The following is an 18,625-nucleotide window of genomic DNA, read 5'->3' as shown; positions in this document are numbered from 1 at the left end:
AGAAATAAAATGTAGAACACATATTGATGAACTGTAAGACATATGAACCTGAAAGGGATCAATTGATAAGAATGGTTGGAAGGACAGGTCAAGAATGGAGTTTAAAGGAATATTGGGAAATGAAGGAAACATAATGGATATTTATAGATTAAGGAAAGCAATATTTATTTATCTTCAGAATACAAAATTTTAAAATTGAATTTGATAAATGTAAAGTAATGTTGCTACACACTGGTGTACAGTAGGTGGCGGTATGCACCTTAAAGTTGTTGCGATCCGCCACAATAGAACAGAAGAAGAAGAAGAAGAAACAGGAAATGAAAACAGAGAACAGCTAGCTGCGTTAGCTTTTCTTTGTTTGAATGTAGTTTAAAGGCGGGTTTGGTATATTTGGCAAATATTTGAGTGTTTGCAGCAACTCTGTCTTCAATTCAGTCTCAGAGAGAGTTAATCAACGAGCAGTTTATTCCTGCTGAAGAAACTTTAGCGAAGTTTTATAAAATCACCGTCAAGTCCAAGGAAGAGATGGATGATCAGCGCAGACGACTGGATTTCTCCCGGACTCCCCAGATAATCTTACACCGAATAGGTAAGAAACACCCTCACGTTTTACTTTTGATACAGGCTGGAGAGAGTTGGAAATAGGCTAAAAAAGTTTTCCTGCTGGGTTAAGGAAAGTTTTAACACGTTTCGCCCAGAAACGCAAGCCTGTCGCGGGAACGCGCATCGCTCTAAACTCCGTTTTCTAATCGCTTATTGATGAGAAAACGGACTGAAAAATGACCGACGAGACAACTATTAAAAATATTCGTATCATTATCATGTTTATCAATGTAAACAGGTCGGGTTTATCGAGACTCGTTTGAGTTAAATAGTTTACAGTCCTCGTCTTTGCTCCATGGTTTGCAATTTCCCGCTCTTTTTCTCCACAACATAATAGTTTAAGCTTTTTTTAAGCTTCTTAACTAGTGCTCAAACGCTGGTTGCAAATAAGAAGCACTCAATAATTACATTCGCTTAAGGTTAATTGCACAGTTTGGTTATCAGGAGGGGAAAAAACAGATAAATGAATCATTATAGCCAATATGTAGAACCAACGGCGTAGGAACTAATTTATCATTTTGGGTTCACTGATCGTAAACCTGACAGATCCGTCAATAGCTTGAGCAGAAATATTATAAACAGAGAGGTTATCAACACAATACTTAGTAAAACATTCCTCTAATTTGTCTGTCATATGTATTTGTTTTTATCTGAAGGTGACAAACTGTCCCAAAAACATTTTCTTCCATTTCCTCTTCAACAAAATGGCTTTAATCAATCATAATGACTGTCATTCCAGGATTGTACACTTATTTTATCATTTGCCTCACAACTAGCAAGCTAAATAATTTGGTAGCACACACAAGCTTGCTAACAGATTCTGATATTTTTTGTTGATAAAATACATTTGATTATTTGGTTCTGCCTCTTTTTCAGCTTTATTGAGACATATGAGTCGAACGTTTTTCAGTCAGTGTTTGTTGAAAATGTTAGCAGGGGGATGCATTTTTTGGCAGAGCAAATGTAAAAAAGAGGATATTTAACGTTAACTTTGGACAAAACGTTTGGCTCTTTAATTTTTCCCGGGATCCTCGACGAGTGGCGGCGTCGTGCTAAAGTGAAACAACAACAAAGCGTGTTGACGTCACAGATCACAGAGTTTAATCTCATACAAAGCAAAGCATGAATCAATCAACAAAACTTTGGCAGAGCAAATTATTAGCTTTAAGCCCAGAAAAACTCTAAACAAAGAGAGGATACTCAAGTTTAACACAGAAGAGAGACTATATGGGACACCTTCTGTCAAATTTTAATCGGAGTTTGATGGATGATTGATTGATGACTAATAGATTTTGATTTCCGGTCACAGGATGCCCCTCCCCCACCTTTCCCACCCATCCCCCCACACAGATCCGTTTTTCCCACGCCTTCAGACCAGTATGAGTTGTAAGAATAATACAGGTAAAATATGGAAATTATGAGTTTTAAGAATAATACAATGAAAGTATGAAAAACAATAAGTGTTAGATAATTGAGAATAATATACAATATAGTATATTTAAATAGGATGTTGTAGTTACCTCTGGTTTTAAACGGAATATCCTCCTGAGACACTGCGGAAACGGGCTCTGTGAGGCAGGTTAAAAAAATCCTAGTTGGGTGATTCTCATGACCTTTGGGGTCAAAACACATGTTGTGCAAGGAAACTCTATGCCACCGACATCCTCTGACAAACAATCGATAACAATGGCGATCAATCTCTGGTTTTAAAACGGAATATCTTCCTGATCGGGTCTGCTATCAGCTCTTGGAATCTGCATATGTCACCACCCAGACCCCCTGCCATGGGTGCTTGTCTGTGTGTGTGTGTGTGTGTGTGTGTGTGTGTGTGTGCGCACCCGTAAGACTGAACACATACCTCTACAGAAAGCCTAGAGTTTTAACTGTTTTACTGCTTTATTTTATGGTAGCATGATTAGTCAGTGCTGACTATGAGTTTGTGATTTCCTTCATCACTTAAATTTTAAACTCTTATAGATTTTTTTTCTGTAACACTTGCTAGTGTGCAACATGTCAGTAAATGTTCCTCGTTTGTACACGTACTTCTGAAGAACATGTGACAGACAGTAAACAGGCCTACTCAAATTTAACTTTTATCTTTCCGCAGTGAGAGAATTTGTCCAGACTTTTCCAGAATTTGGCCCGGCATCACTGTGAATAATTTTGTTCAGTTTTTTTTTCTTGCTGTTGAATCAACGCTGATCTTCCCACTGTTTCATGTTTTCTCCAAAATAGTAAATCTTGGTTTAAATACATTCGAAACTCAGATTTTTTTTCTGTAACACTTGCTAGTGTGAAACATGTTAGTAAAAGTTCCTCATCTGTAAATTTATTTCTGAACAATATCTGACAGGGACTAAACAGGCCTCGGTGAGGTTCCCTTGGATTTCTATTGATTTATTGAATGTGTAAATATTTATCATATAGTTTTTTTTCTTTTGGTGTTTGTTGCACAAAATCAAATATATGCCGGCTATCAACCAACAATTAAATCAGTGAATTTGTGTTTTTTCTTAAATACTCCCTCTCACTGAGACTTACTTACATCTTCTGACAACTAGCTTATAATAACTTATAATAACATTGACTAAGTTTGCTATTGGTACACTTTACCTAAAAATAAAAATTAAACATACTCACTACACAACCATGCTCCAAGAGTTGCTCACAAAATGGTGAATTGTTTTGTTACCTTTAAAATGATCTGCAGCTTTTGTTCCTTGATGCTGTCTGTTCACTAACAGACAGTAAACCTCTTGTAATTGATAAGCTTATAAATGATCAATGCGAAACATCAGTATGCGTTAACGAAGATCATATCAGTCAGATTAAGTAAAATATCATTATACTCAAAGCAATCAAAATTATATTTCTCTGAAAGGTCTTTTTTTTCAGAGAGTTTAGACTGTATGAAAGGAATCAGTGAAATATACTATGAAATATTTTATCTGCTGCATCCCCATAATAAAACTTCAATTGTGAATTGAATGATTACGTTGCATCTAGATACAAAAGAATCAACCGTTAAGTCAGTAATCATACTGACTAACAAGATCTGATCAAACAAGAAACTTGACTACCTCAAGGGATTTCTCACATTGGAGAATAAACCGTCTGACTTTCTTTAGCCACTAAATTTAACCTTACCAAAGTTTTGCCTTGGAGTAAACAGGTACTGAGTTTGAAGCGTGGATCAGATGCCTTCAGCCATCTGCTAAAGCTAGACTCCGGCCTTCCTCACTGTAAAATAAAACATTAGACTTAAAAAAAGTTCAAGCGAACATCACTTAATTATCATCGACTTGTTGTTTGTACTCATCTTAAACAAGTGACAGGAACATTTGGATATATAAAAAAAAAGCTTTATAAGTTAATCTATTTAAGTTGAGTCCATGCAACAAGTAAAATAAAATAAAAAGTGAACTATTTGAAAGTAATGAGGATTTAGGGTGATAAAAGTTGAACATTTTAACATGTCCAGACACTACACCATTTCTGCTCAAGCAAACCAAAAGGTTTTGAACAGAACAACCATGTCAAATAATGAGACCGTGAATCTTTAATCTATGTAGCAAATATATTGCTGCTGCTGCTGCTGTAAGCAGAAAATAAAAGAAGTTTTACGGAGAATAATATTTTGGATGAGTTTAAGAATATTGTTTGCCTAAATCACACGGTGTAACTACGCTTGTCTTTTATATGTTGCAGTAATTGAATCTTTTTGAGGCAATTGGTTGTATAAATTAAAGTAAATACGACCTATTTTCCTGCTCCACATACTTAGCTAGTAATTTGCCAGTTAGCTTCCCAGTCTGAACTTCTGGGCAATGTCTTGATTCAGTCAAATCTTCTATCTCGTATCTCCTGAACTCTGATATTTTGCTCGCTGGTCTTCATCGTGCTTTGAATGCAGTATCTGGTTTCTCTTACTTTAACCTGCCCAACTTGCACCTGATTGGCATGTTAGCCTTTTGATTCCCTCCCAGCGAGGCGGTGCTTCACAAAGCAAACTGTTTGTCAAACTGTTGATCTGTGGCTGTTTTAGAAGATATGGTGACTGAGGTTTAGACAGTACTAGCCGGCTCATGCAGCTTGTTTTTACTAGATGGCAGTCCTAAAAGTACATATCTTTAAAATATGAATAAATACGTACAATTCCATAATTATTCGATCCAACGGTTATAGAAGTTTTGTAATAATGCAATTCATGTATTTTACATTTTCTGGACTAAAGGAGGATTTCAGTTCAACACCTGTGGTTTCTTAATGTAAGTGTTTCTGCTACTGGACAAGAAACAGGGTTAAAAGAGGATTTAGAAAGCAAAATACAAAGATGATAGTTGTTTTTACCGAGAGCAAGGCTGTGACTAGTTATCAGGACAGAACGAGACCTGTAAAACTGTTGGGCATCTGCTCCAATAATTTATTAATCTTTAGGAAATATTTTTGGACACAGCCATCCGCAGGAGCAAGATGAAGCAAGAACATCGCAACATCAGATGTATTTTTTCATCCTTATATCAGTGATTTAAAACTATTTTTTAATTTTGTGTCATCTTAAAGATGGAAAGAGTCAATTATTTTTTCACCCATGGAAAAGTGTAAAGTGTTTATTATGAGTAGGATTAACCAAGCTGAAGGAAAACAAAGAAAAAGGATAAATAAATATTCATTGATACAGAACCGAATCAGCAAATATGAACTTATGAAACTATTGAAACCTTCAAGAATTTTATGTTGTGTAAGATATTTAAGAAACTAAAACTGAATCTGCGTTCATGAATTTCTTTATTTGGTCATTATCTATAAAATACGTTTACCTTCTGTTTTGTTGAACACCAGACATCTCATCTCTTTCCCACAGTTTTTTTTCACTTAGTTCCACTACTGCAGTGGATTTTATAGTCAATGTTTAAAGCCAGCACAGAGTCTGAAGCGATGGAGGAAATTTACATCAATATGGAACCTGTTGGAAAAACTGCATCTAATCACATAGGTAAGAACAAAGTTACAGAGAAATCTAGTATGTATTGAATTCAATTTTGCTAAGGTTGAGGTTTTTGTTAAGGTTCAAGCAGCTCCAAAGAGAGGCTCTGCCTCCGTGCGGCTGTATGTTTGGGAATCCTGAATGTCTTACTTTTGGCTGAACTCATCGCCCTCAGTGTTCACAGTGAGTCTTGTTCTAGTCATCTTAAAGATGTAAAAAGAGTAAATTTTATGTTTCTGTTATATAAAAAAGGTCATTGTTCCCCTTTTGAAATCAAACTGACCAAATAGCAAGGGTTTAAAAAGAATAAAGCTTAGTGACTCAAAGTTTTGCAGAGAGGTGAAACATTACACATGAGTTTGATTCATTTTCAACAATGGTTGCATTTGCAGCCATTTATGTTAGGGTGTCTTTAATATCTTCTCTTTTTCAAACTATTTACCCAACGATTCATTGTTCAGTGTTACCTCAGTTTAAATTCTACAGGCATAACCAAAATCATAAAACTATTTTATAAGTCTTAAGTGAAAATACGGTCTTGCCACTTCTTTTTGCAAACATGGTTGTTAATTTAATTTTTTTTTCAGCTCATGACATGACAGCAGATTTTTCTGACATCAACAACATTCTGACCGAGCAGAACAGCAGCAGCAAGTTTCCCTCCATGATCGCTAACTTCACTGAAACGGCTCCACGAGCTGAAGACACTTTAAGGTTGGTCAAAAACTTTAAAAAATTTGGATTTCGTTAAAAATTGAATTCTACTCTGAATTGTAGAGTATAACTAATAACTTTCCTTTTTGGTCTAAATGAATATAATGTAAATGAACAACTTTTATTTTAATTTATTAAGTGCTCTATCATTTGCGTGTGCTGAAAAACAACAATGTAAAACAAACTAAACTTTGTTTGTTTTCTCCTTAAAGGGAAATTGTGTCCTGCAGAACGAACAAACATCAGTTGTTCCTGTTCATCCAGGGGCTGCAGAAGAAGAGAAGAACAGATCCACTGGTGATGGATGATTAGGATCTGTGTTCACTGTGATATTATTCACCAACAATAATGTAGCCTACGTTGTTACATAAAACCCTAAAGATAAAATGTTCACTTCCAACTGTTGTGACCTGCATCTAATAACACAACTCTGTGTTTTTCTTTCTTGTTAAAACTCTTGACATGATAAACAAATGTTAGAGGATGGTTTTGTGCAGAGAATCGGTTTAGCATGATGCTCTCTGAATGTGTCTTAATGTGACTTTTACTACGAGACTTTATGGAGTTCCAGTTGTGTCCGGTAATATCAGAATAAATTCTATCTTGGTAGAATTATATTTCTACATTTCCAATTATTTACTATCATTTGTAATAAAGTGATGCCAACACCACGGATTCAACAGTGAGAAGTTTGTTCTAGTCATCTTAAAGATGGAAAGAGTCAATGTTGTGCTGATTCTGACTAACTGAATGATTAACTGAATGACTTTTTATTCATTTCAGAGTTCAATCAGCGAGGTTATTCATTTTGTGATGGTCCTAGTCTATGAAAGAAAGAAACAAAGAAAGAAAGCAGCAAATGTACATGTTGGTTCCCCTGAAAATACGGATAAATTCAGTCATTGTAGGGTTAAAGTAATTTGAAGAGGGAGAAGCGTATAAACAAGTCAATGACGAGTCAATGACTTGATGCATTCTGCATTTTTAACTTGGTTAACTTAACTTTTTGTTTTTTTTACTGACTTTAATACATTTAAATTGCTACGTTGTTTGATAAGTAGAATGGAAATGACTATTTTTTGTAAATGGTCTTGTAAATTAGCGTTTTATAAATCAACTGAATTGAATTAAGAAATTTGACCATCGGATTGGACTGAAGAGAAATGATGAGCAATGTTTTTTTGGGTTTGGGTTTTATAAAGCAAAGATTGGTATTTTTGTAACATCAAAAGTTCATGTTTTTAGGTTGCTGGTAGCCCATATTTAAAACCTCATCCTTGGGACTCGCCCGAGTCACTAAAACCTACCTGGTTCAATAACAAATGCAAGTTGCAAAATAGAGAACGAGCGACCGTTAACAGGTGTGCTCTGTGAAACTAGTTGGCTGTAGGCTGCTCAGTCTGGCTAATTCACAGGGGGAAGAAGGGTGGGACACCTGGATGTAGGCCGTCAGATAACCAGGCGAATCGTTTCTCGAAACCAGCTTAAACAGAGTTTACTTCAGTTCTGGACAGGGTAAATCCCAGCAGATTTAGGAAACTCAACGGACCCGTTAGACGGAGAGCTGGTAGCACATCTCCCCTCTCAGAAGAGGAAGTACAAGAGTGAGAGAGTAGAGACAGAAAGGAGGGGGGGGGTGTTGCGCAACAACACTGAATTTATCCGTATTTTCAGGGGAACCAACATGTACATTTGCTGCTTTCTTTCTTTGTTTCTTTCTTTCATAGACTAGGACCATCACAAAATGAATAACCTCGCTGATTGAACTCTGAAATGAATAAAAAGTCATTCAGTTAATCATTCAGTTAGTCAGAATCAGCACAACATTGACTCTTTCCATCTTTAAGATGACTAGAACAAACTTCTCACTGTTGAATCCGTGGTGTTGGCATCACTTTATTACAAATGATAGTAAATAATTGGAAATGTAGAAATATAATTCTACCAAGATAGAATTTATTCTGATATTACCGGACACAACTGGAACTCCATAAAGTCTCGTAGTAAAAGTCACATTAAGACACATTCAGAGAGCATCATGCTAAACCGATTCTCTGCACAAAACCATCCTCTAACATTTGTTTATCATGTCAAGAGTTTTAACAAGAAAGAAAAACACAGAGTTGTGTTATTAGATGCAGGTCACAACAGTTGGAAGTGAACATTTTATCTTTAGGGTTTTATGTAACAACGTAGGCTACATTATTGTTGGTGAATAATATCACAGTGAACACAGATCCTAATCATCCATCACCAGTGGATCTGTTCTTCTCTTCTTCTGCAGCCCCTGGATGAACAGGAACAACTGATGTTTGTTCGTTCTGCAGGACACAATTTCCCTTTAAGGAGAAAACAAACAAAGTTTAGTTTGTTTTACATTGTTGTTTTTCAGCACACGCAAATGATAGAGCACTTAATAAATTAAAATAAAAGTTGTTCATTTACATTATATTCATTTAGACCAAAAAGGAAAGTTATTAGTTATACTCTACAATTCAGAGTAGAATTCAATTTTTAACGAAATCCAAATTTTTTAAAGTTTTTGACCAACCTTAAAGTGTCTTCAGCTCGTGGAGCCGTTTCAGTGAAGTTAGCGATCATGGAGGGAAACTTGCTGCTGCTGTTCTGCTCGGTCAGAATGTTGTTGATGTCAGAAAAATCTGCTGTCATGTCATGAGCTGAAAAAAAAATTAAATTAACAACCATGTTTGCAAAAAGAAGTGGCAAGACCGTATTTTCACTTAAGACTTATAAAATAGTTTTATGATTTTGGTTATGCCTGTAGAATTTAAACTGAGGTAACACTGAACAATGAATCGTTGGGTAAATAGTTTGAAAAAGAGAAGATATTAAAGACACCCTAACATAAATGGCTGCAAATGCAACCATTGTTGAAAATGAATCAAACTCATGTGTAATGTTTCACCTCTCTGCAAAACTTTGAGTCACTAAGCTTTATTCTTTTTAAACCCTTGCTATTTGGTCAGTTTGATTTCAAAAGGGGAACAATGACCTTTTTTATATAACAGAAACATAAAATTTACTCTTTTTACATCTTTAAGATGACTAGAACAAGACTCACTGTGAACACTGAGGGCGATGAGTTCAGCCAAAAGTAAGACATTCAGGATTCCCAAACATACAGCCGCACGGAGGCAGAGCCTCTCTTTGGAGCTGCTTGAACCTTAACAAAAACCTCAACCTTAGCAAAATTGAATTCAATACATACTAGATTTCTCTGTAACTTTGTTCTTACCTATGTGATTAGATGCAGTTTTTCCAACAGGTTCCATATTGATGTAAATTTCCTCCATCGCTTCAGACTCTGTGCTGGCTTTAAACATTGACTATAAAATCCACTGCAGTAGTGGAACTAAGTGAAAAAAAACTGTGGGAAAGAGATGAGATGTCTGGTGTTCAACAAAACAGAAGGTAAACGTATTTTATAGATAATGACCAAATAAAGAAATTCATGAACGCAGATTCAGTTTTAGTTTCTTAAATATCTTACACAACATAAAATTCTTGAAGGTTTCAATAGTTTCATAAGTTCATATTTGCTGATTCGGTTCTGTATCAATGAATATTTATTTATCCTTTTTCTTTGTTTTCCTTCAGCTTGGTTAATCCTACTCATAATAAACACTTTACACTTTTCCATGGGTGAAAAAATAATTGACTCTTTCCATCTTTAAGATGACACAAAATTAAAAAATAGTTTTAAATCACTGATATAAGGATGAAAAAATACATCTGATGTTGCGATGTTCTTGCTTCATCTTGCTCCTGCGGATGGCTGTGTCCAAAAATATTTCCTAAAGATTAATAAATTATTGGAGCAGATGCCCAACAGTTTTACAGGTCTCGTTCTGTCCTGATAACTAGTCACAGCCTTGCTCTCGGTAAAAACAACTATCATCTTTGTATTTTGCTTTCTAAATCCTCTTTTAACCCTGTTTCTTGTCCAGTAGCAGAAACACTTACATTAAGAAACCACAGGTGTTGAACTGAAATCCTCCTTTAGTCCAGAAAATGTAAAATACATGAATTGCATTATTACAAAACTTCTATAACCGTTGGATCGAATAATTATGGAATTGTACGTATTTATTCATATTTTAAAGATATGTACTTTTAGGACTGCCATCTAGTAAAAACAAGCTGCATGAGCCGGCTAGTACTGTCTAAACCTCAGTCACCATATCTTCTAAAACAGCCACAGATCAACAGTTTGACAAACAGTTTGCTTTGTGAAGCACCGCCTCGCTGGGAGGGAATCAAAAGGCTAACATGCCAATCAGGTGCAAGTTGGGCGGGTTAAAGTAAGAGAAACCAGATACTGCATTCAAAGCACGATGAAGACCAGCGAGCAAAATATCAGAGTTCAGGAGATACGAGATAGAAGATTTGACTGAATCAAGACATTGCCCAGAAGTTCAGACTGGGAAGCTAACTGGCAAATTACTAGCTAAGTATGTGGAGCAGGAAAATAGGTCGTATTTACTTTAATTTATACAACCAATTGCCTCAAAAAGATTCAATTACTGCAACATATAAAAGACAAGCGTAGTTACACCGTGTGATTTAGGCAAACAATATTCTTAAACTCATCCAAAATATTATTCTCCGTAAAACTTCTTTTATTTTCTGCTTACAGCAGCAGCAGCAGCAATATATTTGCTACATAGATTAAAGATTCACGGTCTCATTATTTGACATGGTTGTTCTGTTCAAAACCTTTTGGTTTGCTTGAGCAGAAATGGTGTAGTGTCTGGACATGTTAAAATGTTCAACTTTTATCACCCTAAATCCTCATTACTTTCAAATAGTTCACTTTTTATTTTATTTTACTTGTTGCATGGACTCAACTTAAATAGATTAACTTATAAAGCTTTTTTTTTATATATCCAAATGTTCCTGTCACTTGTTTAAGATGAGTACAAACAACAAGTCGATGATAATTAAGTGATGTTCGCTTGAACTTTTTTTAAGTCTAATGTTTTATTTTACAGTGAGGAAGGCCGGAGTCTAGCTTTAGCAGATGGCTGAAGGCATCTGATCCACGCTTCAAACTCAGTACCTGTTTACTCCAAGGCAAAACTTTGGTAAGGTTAAATTTAGTGGCTAAAGAAAGTCAGACGGTTTATTCTCCAATGTGAGAAATCCCTTGAGGTAGTCAAGTTTCTTGTTTGATCAGATCTTGTTAGTCAGTATGATTACTGACTTAACGGTTGATTCTTTTGTATCTAGATGCAACGTAATCATTCAATTCACAATTGAAGTTTTATTATGGGGATGCAGCAGATAAAATATTTCATAGTATATTTCACTGATTCCTTTCATACAGTCTAAACTCTCTGAAAAAAAAGACCTTTCAGAGAAATATAATTTTGATTGCTTTGAGTATAATGATATTTTACTTAATCTGACTGATATGATCTTCGTTAATGCATACTGATGTTTCGCATTGATCATTTATAAGCTTATCAATTACAAGAGGTTTACTGTCTGTTAGTGAACAGACAGCATCAAGGAACAAAAGCTGCAGATCATTTTAAAGGTAACAAAACAATTCACCATTTTGTGAGCAACTCTTGGAGCATGGTTGTGTAGTGAGTATGTTTAATTTTTATTTTTAGGTAAAGTGTACCAATAGCAAACTTAGTCAATGTTATTATAAGTTATTATAAGCTAGTTGTCAGAAGATGTAAGTAAGTCTCAGTGAGAGGGAGTATTTAAGAAAAAACACAAATTCACTGATTTAATTGTTGGTTGATAGCCGGCATATATTTGATTTTGTGCAACAAACACCAAAAGAAAAAAAACTATATGATAAATATTTACACATTCAATAAATCAATAGAAATCCAAGGGAACCTCACCGAGGCCTGTTTAGTCCCTGTCAGATATTGTTCAGAAATAAATTTACAGATGAGGAACTTTTACTAACATGTTTCACACTAGCAAGTGTTACAGAAAAAAAATCTGAGTTTCGAATGTATTTAAACCAAGATTTACTATTTTGGAGAAAACATGAAACAGTGGGAAGATCAGCGTTGATTCAACAGCAAGAAAAAAAAACTGAACAAAATTATTCACAGTGATGCCGGGCCAAATTCTGGAAAAGTCTGGACAAATTCTCTCACTGCGGAAAGATAAAAGTTAAATTTGAGTAGGCCTGTTTACTGTCTGTCACATGTTCTTCAGAAGTACGTGTACAAACGAGGAACATTTACTGACATGTTGCACACTAGCAAGTGTTACAGAAAAAAAATCTATAAGAGTTTAAAATTTATGTGATGAAGGAAATCACAAACTCATAGTCAGCACTGACTAATCATGCTACCATAAAATAAAGCAGTAAAACAGTTAAAACTCTAGGCTTTCTGTAGAGGTATGTGTTCAGTCTTACGGGTGCGCACACACACACACACACACACACAGACACACACACAGACAAGCACCAATGGCAGGGGGTCTGGGTGGTGACATATGCAGATTCCAAGAGCTGATAGCAGACCCGATCAGGAAGATATTCCGTTTTAAAACCAGAGATTGATCGCCATTGTTATCGATTGTTTGTCAGAGGATGTCGGTGGCATAGAGTTTCCTTGCACAACATGTGTTTTGACCCCAAAGGTCATGAGAATCACCCAACTAGGATTTTTTTAACCTGCCTCACAGAGCCCGTTTCCGCAGTGTCTCAGGAGGATATTCCGTTTAAAACCAGAGGTAACTACAACATCCTATTTAAATATACTATATTGTATATTATTCTCAATTATCTAACACTTATTGTTTTTCATACTTTCATTGTATTATTCTTAAAACTCATAATTTCCATATTTTACCTGTATTATTCTTACAACTCATACTGGTCTGAAGGCGTGGGAAAAACGGATCTGTGTGGGGGGATGGGTGGGAAAGGTGGGGGGAGGGGTGGGAAAGGTGGGGGATGGGTGGGAAAGGTGGGGGAGGGGCATCCTGTGACCGGAAATCAAAATCTATTAGTCATCAATCAATCATCCATCAAACTCCGATTAAAATTTGACAGAAGGTGTCCCATATAGTCTCTCTCACAGAAACAGTTCATGTTGTAAACTTACTATTTTACAAAATGCTTCTAAATTACATTACAGCATCACTTTGCTCATCAGCGTCTCACCAATTGCAAATAGCTTTTTGACAAATAACATTGAGTAAAATGGATGAATTCTGACAGATCTAAAAAATGTACAGTAGGAGTGCGCTAATTGCAGTTTTCTGGCTAATCTTTAAAACGTCTGACCTGTCAATTCTGATTTTGGCTGATACTGATTGTTTTGTCTGATTATTGCTAAATGCAGCAAAAAGTCAGTGGGTTGGAAACAGTGAGGTGACTATTGATTACTGCAAACATGGAGACATGACCTGGTGGGCCGGTCTATCAATCAAATGTCTCTAACAGGAGAACAGGAGAGGACAGTGGTTGATTTTTAGATCTTTGCTGAGATAGATAAGAGCAGTGGATGAAATCAGCTTCACACGTGTCGGCGGATCACCAATCTTCAAAATTAAGGATACTGGTAAAGATTTATTGGTGCACCCCTAACACACTTATTTTTTACATATTTATTAAAATAAAGACACCATGTCATGACGTTATGTTATGAGACATATAATTTGTGAAAATAACAAACTCCTCCACTCCTTCTGAGCTACTATTGCCGTCTGAAAAAATCCATCACTCCTGACCAAAAGCAACCAATCAGAGTCAGGAGGAGGGTCTTGGCGCGGTCAATCAACTTACCATTACAGGAAAATCGTTTATCCACCGTCGTCGGTGTCCATGCTAACTAGCCTTAACATTCATGACAGGCTCTGTTAGGTTTACCAGGTTGAGTAAAACAAAAGCACACACCTACTATAAAGATGCCTAGTTGCTTGGCAGGAAAAGTTCAGGAGTGTCTGGATGCAGCTGTTGAGGAGAGAAAACAGAATGGCCATATAAAGAGAAAGAAATATAAACATGCAAGTGTTCCAGTAATTAAATCAATCATTTGTTTTTTGAGAACAATTAAATAAAATCATTTGTTTTGACAACAAATTTAGAACAGTACTATTTACAGTAGATAGTTTTTAAGCTAAGCTACAAGTAACCCATAATATGAGTTTGCAAGCAGGCATGTCAGTAAAAACTCCCAATTTCAAGAAAAAACTTCTATTTATTCTCAGTGATGTTTATTCCTATTTTTTTTCTGTTTCAGAAATTGGAAAATTAACTACCTGTATATACAATCCACTGACTTCAATTTATATAAGGCAAGAAGCTTCTCACAGGTCTGACTAAAATAAACAATCCAACTTCTGCAGCTGATCCAGAACGCTGCTGCTGGTGTTCTGACTAAAACCAGGAAGTTAGAGCACATCACCCAGTTCAATAGTCCCTACACTGGCTCCCTGTACTGTTAGTTTATAAATCACTGAACCTCTTAGCACCACAATACATTAAAGATCTGCTGTTGTATCAACCTTCCAGACCTCTCAGGTCTTCTGGTTCTGGTTCTGATCTGCATCCCCAGAAGCAAACATGAATTCAGCTTCTATGCGCCACAAATCTGGAACAAACTTCTAGAAAACTGCAAACCAGCTGAAACACTGAGTTCTTTTTAATCTAGACTAAAACCCTCCTGTTTAGTTACTTTAGAGCCATAATAAACTTTGACCAACATATTTGATGTGTAATGGTCATTTTAATGATGGCACTCATCAAAATGTAATGGTTTTAACTGGTTTCTCAAGTTGGTGACTTTTTTTTTTTAATTTTTGTTTTCATCATGTAAAGCTGAAAGGTTCTATACAAATACACTTCAAATGAATGCAATGAAATTATTATATATTTTAGATATGTTTTTCTTAAAGTTACATTCACAATTAAAATATATTATTTAAAAAGGTAGATTTAATTATTTTAGAAGTCATTTATTTAATTGAACATTTCATAATTTCATGATATATTTTGTTAAAGGAAAATTTACAAGTATGGTATATTTAATTTTGTCATCCCTTGCCTTCCTTATGAAGGTCCTTGAAAAGTTCATTTAATTGAAAGGTGAAGATTAACAGAATGTTATAAAATAATGTCTTTATTGTATTATGATGCACATCTATTGACTTTCCCATCAGAAGATCCGCATTGATTAAGTTTAATATTCATATGAAATAAAGCCTGTTTCAGTTGCATCAATGGATAAACATAAAGTTTGTTTTTACCTAAATTTATAAGCTGTTGGTTGTTTTTTTGTTTTTTTGTCCAGATCTCCCACAAAATTGTGTGTGTAAAGAGGAGGAAGGTTTCACTGAGTTCAGCAACCAGGATGGGAATTCAGCTATAGATAAAGGGGAACCAGAACCTTTTAAAATAAAACATGAGCAAGAGGAACCAGAACATCAACAGTTCAGAGAGGAAGAGAATCAACTCTGCAACAGTGAGGATGAAGAGCATCTTTTGCTGAAACAGGAAACTGGAGACATTTTGGTGACTCCTTCTAATGTACAACAAGTCAACAAGGAGACAGAACCAAATAGGAACCAACTCGTCTCTCATGTTTCTCCTGAAGATGAGGACCAGGTTGAGGAAGGAAGCAATTCAGGAGACCCAGGAGGAAAGAGAGACAAAGAGCAGGAACAAAACAAGAGATGTCAGAAAACCAAACAGCAACAAGGAACTACTGAAGGTCCAAAACAACAAAAGCACAAAAAATCTCAACAAAAAAAAAAATCATATCTTTGTAAAGTTTGTGATAAAGCCTTTGCTCGAAACGACTCTTTGACGTGTCACACGAGAATTCACACAGGTGAGACGCCTTTCACATGTATGACTTGTGGAAAGAGTTTCACTAAAAAATTTAATTTAGCTACTCACATAAGAATTCACACAGGGGAGAAGCCTTTTACATGTATGACTTGTGGAATAAGTTTTACTGAAAGAAGAAGTTTAACTTCTCACATGTGGATTCATACAGGTGAGAAGCCTTTCACCTGTATGACTTGTAGAAAAAGTTTCACATTGAAAAGTAGTTTAGATATTCACATGAGAATGCACACAGGTGAGAAGCCTTTCACATGTACAACTTGTGGAAAACGTTTCACACAGAAATGTCATTTAACTTGTCACATGAGAATTCACACAGGGGACACGCCTTTTACATGTATGACTTGTGGCAAAGGTTTCACTCTAAAATGTAGTTTAGATATCCACTTGAGGATTCACACAGGTGAGAAACCTTTCACATGTATGACTTGTGGAAAAAGTTTCACTCAGAAATGTAGTTTAGATATCCACTTGAGGATTCACACAGGTGAGAAACCTTTCTGATGTATTAGTTGCAGAAAATGTTTCACCCATAGAAACAGTTTCTCTATTCACATGAGAACTCACACAGCTGAAAACTCATAGATGAAGAAAATTAATATGAGATATGTGTGACCATGGTAAATAAGATTAAAGAAAATTGTTCGTGTGTGGAAGTGTAATTGGTTCCTGAAGTATCATTTTGAAAGCGCGTGTGTGTATTTTCTCCTTCTTTTCTCTGTCTACTTATGATTGATTGGTTTATCCGTTTGGTCATTTGTTCCTGACCTAAATGTTTAAATCAAATGTTTATTCAGATACAAATATATGTGTATCACTGGAACCCATGCAAACCTGGACTGTATGTGTGTGAATTATATTTCCATCACTCTTAAGAATATAACAAATGTATGAATGATTCCTCTAAAAATTCTAATAAAAAATAGTGTTTAAAAAAACTGCAGTTTGAAGTACTTTATGTGATTAAAAACACAATAACTGACAAAACTAGCAAACGTATTTTGCCATGGTTACACATCAAAATGTTGGTCAATATTTAATTTAATATGGTTGAAAAGCAACTAAACAGGAGGGATTTTAGTCTAGATTTATAGGAACTCGATATTAATCTTTCCTGCTGCATCTCCAAACTGTGGGGGAAACGCAGGGGAGCTCCTTCTCGCTCCAAGGTTGAAGTGGTTGGATACTTCAGGGTTAACTCCCTTTGTGGTTCACAGCTGTGTGGTGCAGCAAGCAAGAGACAGTAGAGGGTTTCTTGGGAAGCTGCACATTTATTTCTTGGTGTGGTAACAAACATACAAACGGGACTTGATTTATTCGAAAACAGCTCTCTATGCCGAACAACATGTGTGCCCCCTTCTGGCGTGACGGCGATAGTGCAACAAGCTGAATGCTGTTTCTCCATGTTTGGTTCTGGTTCTGGGGATGCAGAGCAGAACCAGAAGACCTGAGTGATCGGGAAGGTTGATACAACAGCAGCCGATCTTTAATGTATTGTGATGCTAAGAGGTTCAGTGATTTATAAACTAAAAGTATTTTAAAAACTATTCTCTGAGCTACAGGGAGCCAGTGTAGAGACTTTAGAAAATGTATTACTTTTTCTATCTACAATAACATTAACATGCCTTTATGTTGATGTGAAAGCAGGACGCCTCCATTTCTTCCCAGATGTCTGACTGTGACATCCGATCTTCCTGAGCCTCACACTAAGACTGCAGGAGGATTAGAAACATCATTCAATGTGTTTTTACTTATATAGTCTGTTTCAGATTAAGAGGGAATTAGGAAATTCAAAGCGGAACTAAAAGTCTGTTTCGTGTTTCTTCAGTGGAGCCACCGTGAAACACAGGAAATGAAAACAAAGCCCAGATAGCTGCGTTAGCTTTTCTTCAGTTAAATTGTTGTTTGTAGACGGGTTTGGTGTATCTGGCAAATATTTGAGTGTTTGCAGTAACTCTGTTTTCTTTTTTTGACAGAAAAGCCAAATTTAGTCATGATTTGTAAGACAATAAAAGAGTAAAATATCCAAGGGGGTGAAGTACTTTATATACTTTTGGTGTTCAGAAATTGCTTTTTTTTTTTTTTTTCATAGGTTAATCTTAAAATTTAGTTTTTTGGCAAAATATACTTATTTTTTCTGCCTACAATAACATTAACACGCCTTTGTATTAATGTGAAAGCGGGACGCCCCCATTTCTTCCCAGATGTCTGACTGTGACATCCGATCTTCCTGATCCTCACACTAAGACTGCAGGAGGATTAGACATCATTTCGTTCAAAGCGGAACTAAAAGTCTGTTTAGTGTTCCTTCAGTGGAGCCACCGTGAAACACACAGGAAATGAAAACAGCACGGCTAGCTGCGTTAGCTTTTCTTCAGTTTTAATGTAGTTTGTAGACGGGTTTGGTGTATTTGGCAAATATTTGAGTGTTTCCAGTAACTCTGTCTTCACTTTAGTCCCAGAGAGAG

The 18,625-nt window shown here is 35.8% G+C and overlaps 2 protein-coding genes across 5 annotated transcripts in view; both read left to right on the top strand.

Annotated features, from left to right (window-relative positions):
* The first annotated feature begins 412 nt into the window (after positions 1-412).
* Positions 413-18,625, top strand: part of LOC114155762 (gastrula zinc finger protein XlCGF8.2DB-like) — a 723,567-nt gene continuing 705,354 nt past the window's right edge. The window contains exons 1-2 of one of the 3 annotated variants that reach the window (XM_028035829.1): positions 413-589; positions 15,601-16,987. In XM_028035829.1, the coding sequence (XP_027891630.1) occupies positions 526-589; positions 15,601-16,661 (1,125 nt within the window). In that variant the 5' untranslated portion in view covers positions 413-525 and the 3' untranslated portion in view covers positions 16,662-16,987. Of the gene's footprint in view, positions 590-13,999; positions 14,264-15,600; positions 17,006-18,625 lie in introns of those variants that run through there. The other 2 variants (XM_028035831.1, XM_028035830.1) reach the window with 2 other exon arrangements.
* The window catches only part of LOC114155785 (gastrula zinc finger protein XlCGF57.1-like), a 338,725-nt gene continuing 320,599 nt past the window's right edge, over positions 500-18,625 (top strand). For both annotated transcript variants that reach the window (XM_028035876.1, XM_028035877.1), the window contains exon 1: positions 500-589. The gene's annotated coding sequence lies outside the window, so the exon portion shown is untranslated. The remainder of the gene's footprint in view (positions 590-18,625) is intronic.

Source organism: Xiphophorus couchianus, chromosome 13 (assembly GCF_001444195.1).
Source record: "Xiphophorus couchianus chromosome 13, X_couchianus-1.0, whole genome shotgun sequence".
NCBI lineage: Eukaryota > Metazoa > Chordata > Actinopteri > Cyprinodontiformes > Poeciliidae > Xiphophorus > Xiphophorus couchianus.
Note: the sequence above shows the minus strand (reverse complement) of the source record. Positions and strands in the feature narration are given on the sequence as shown.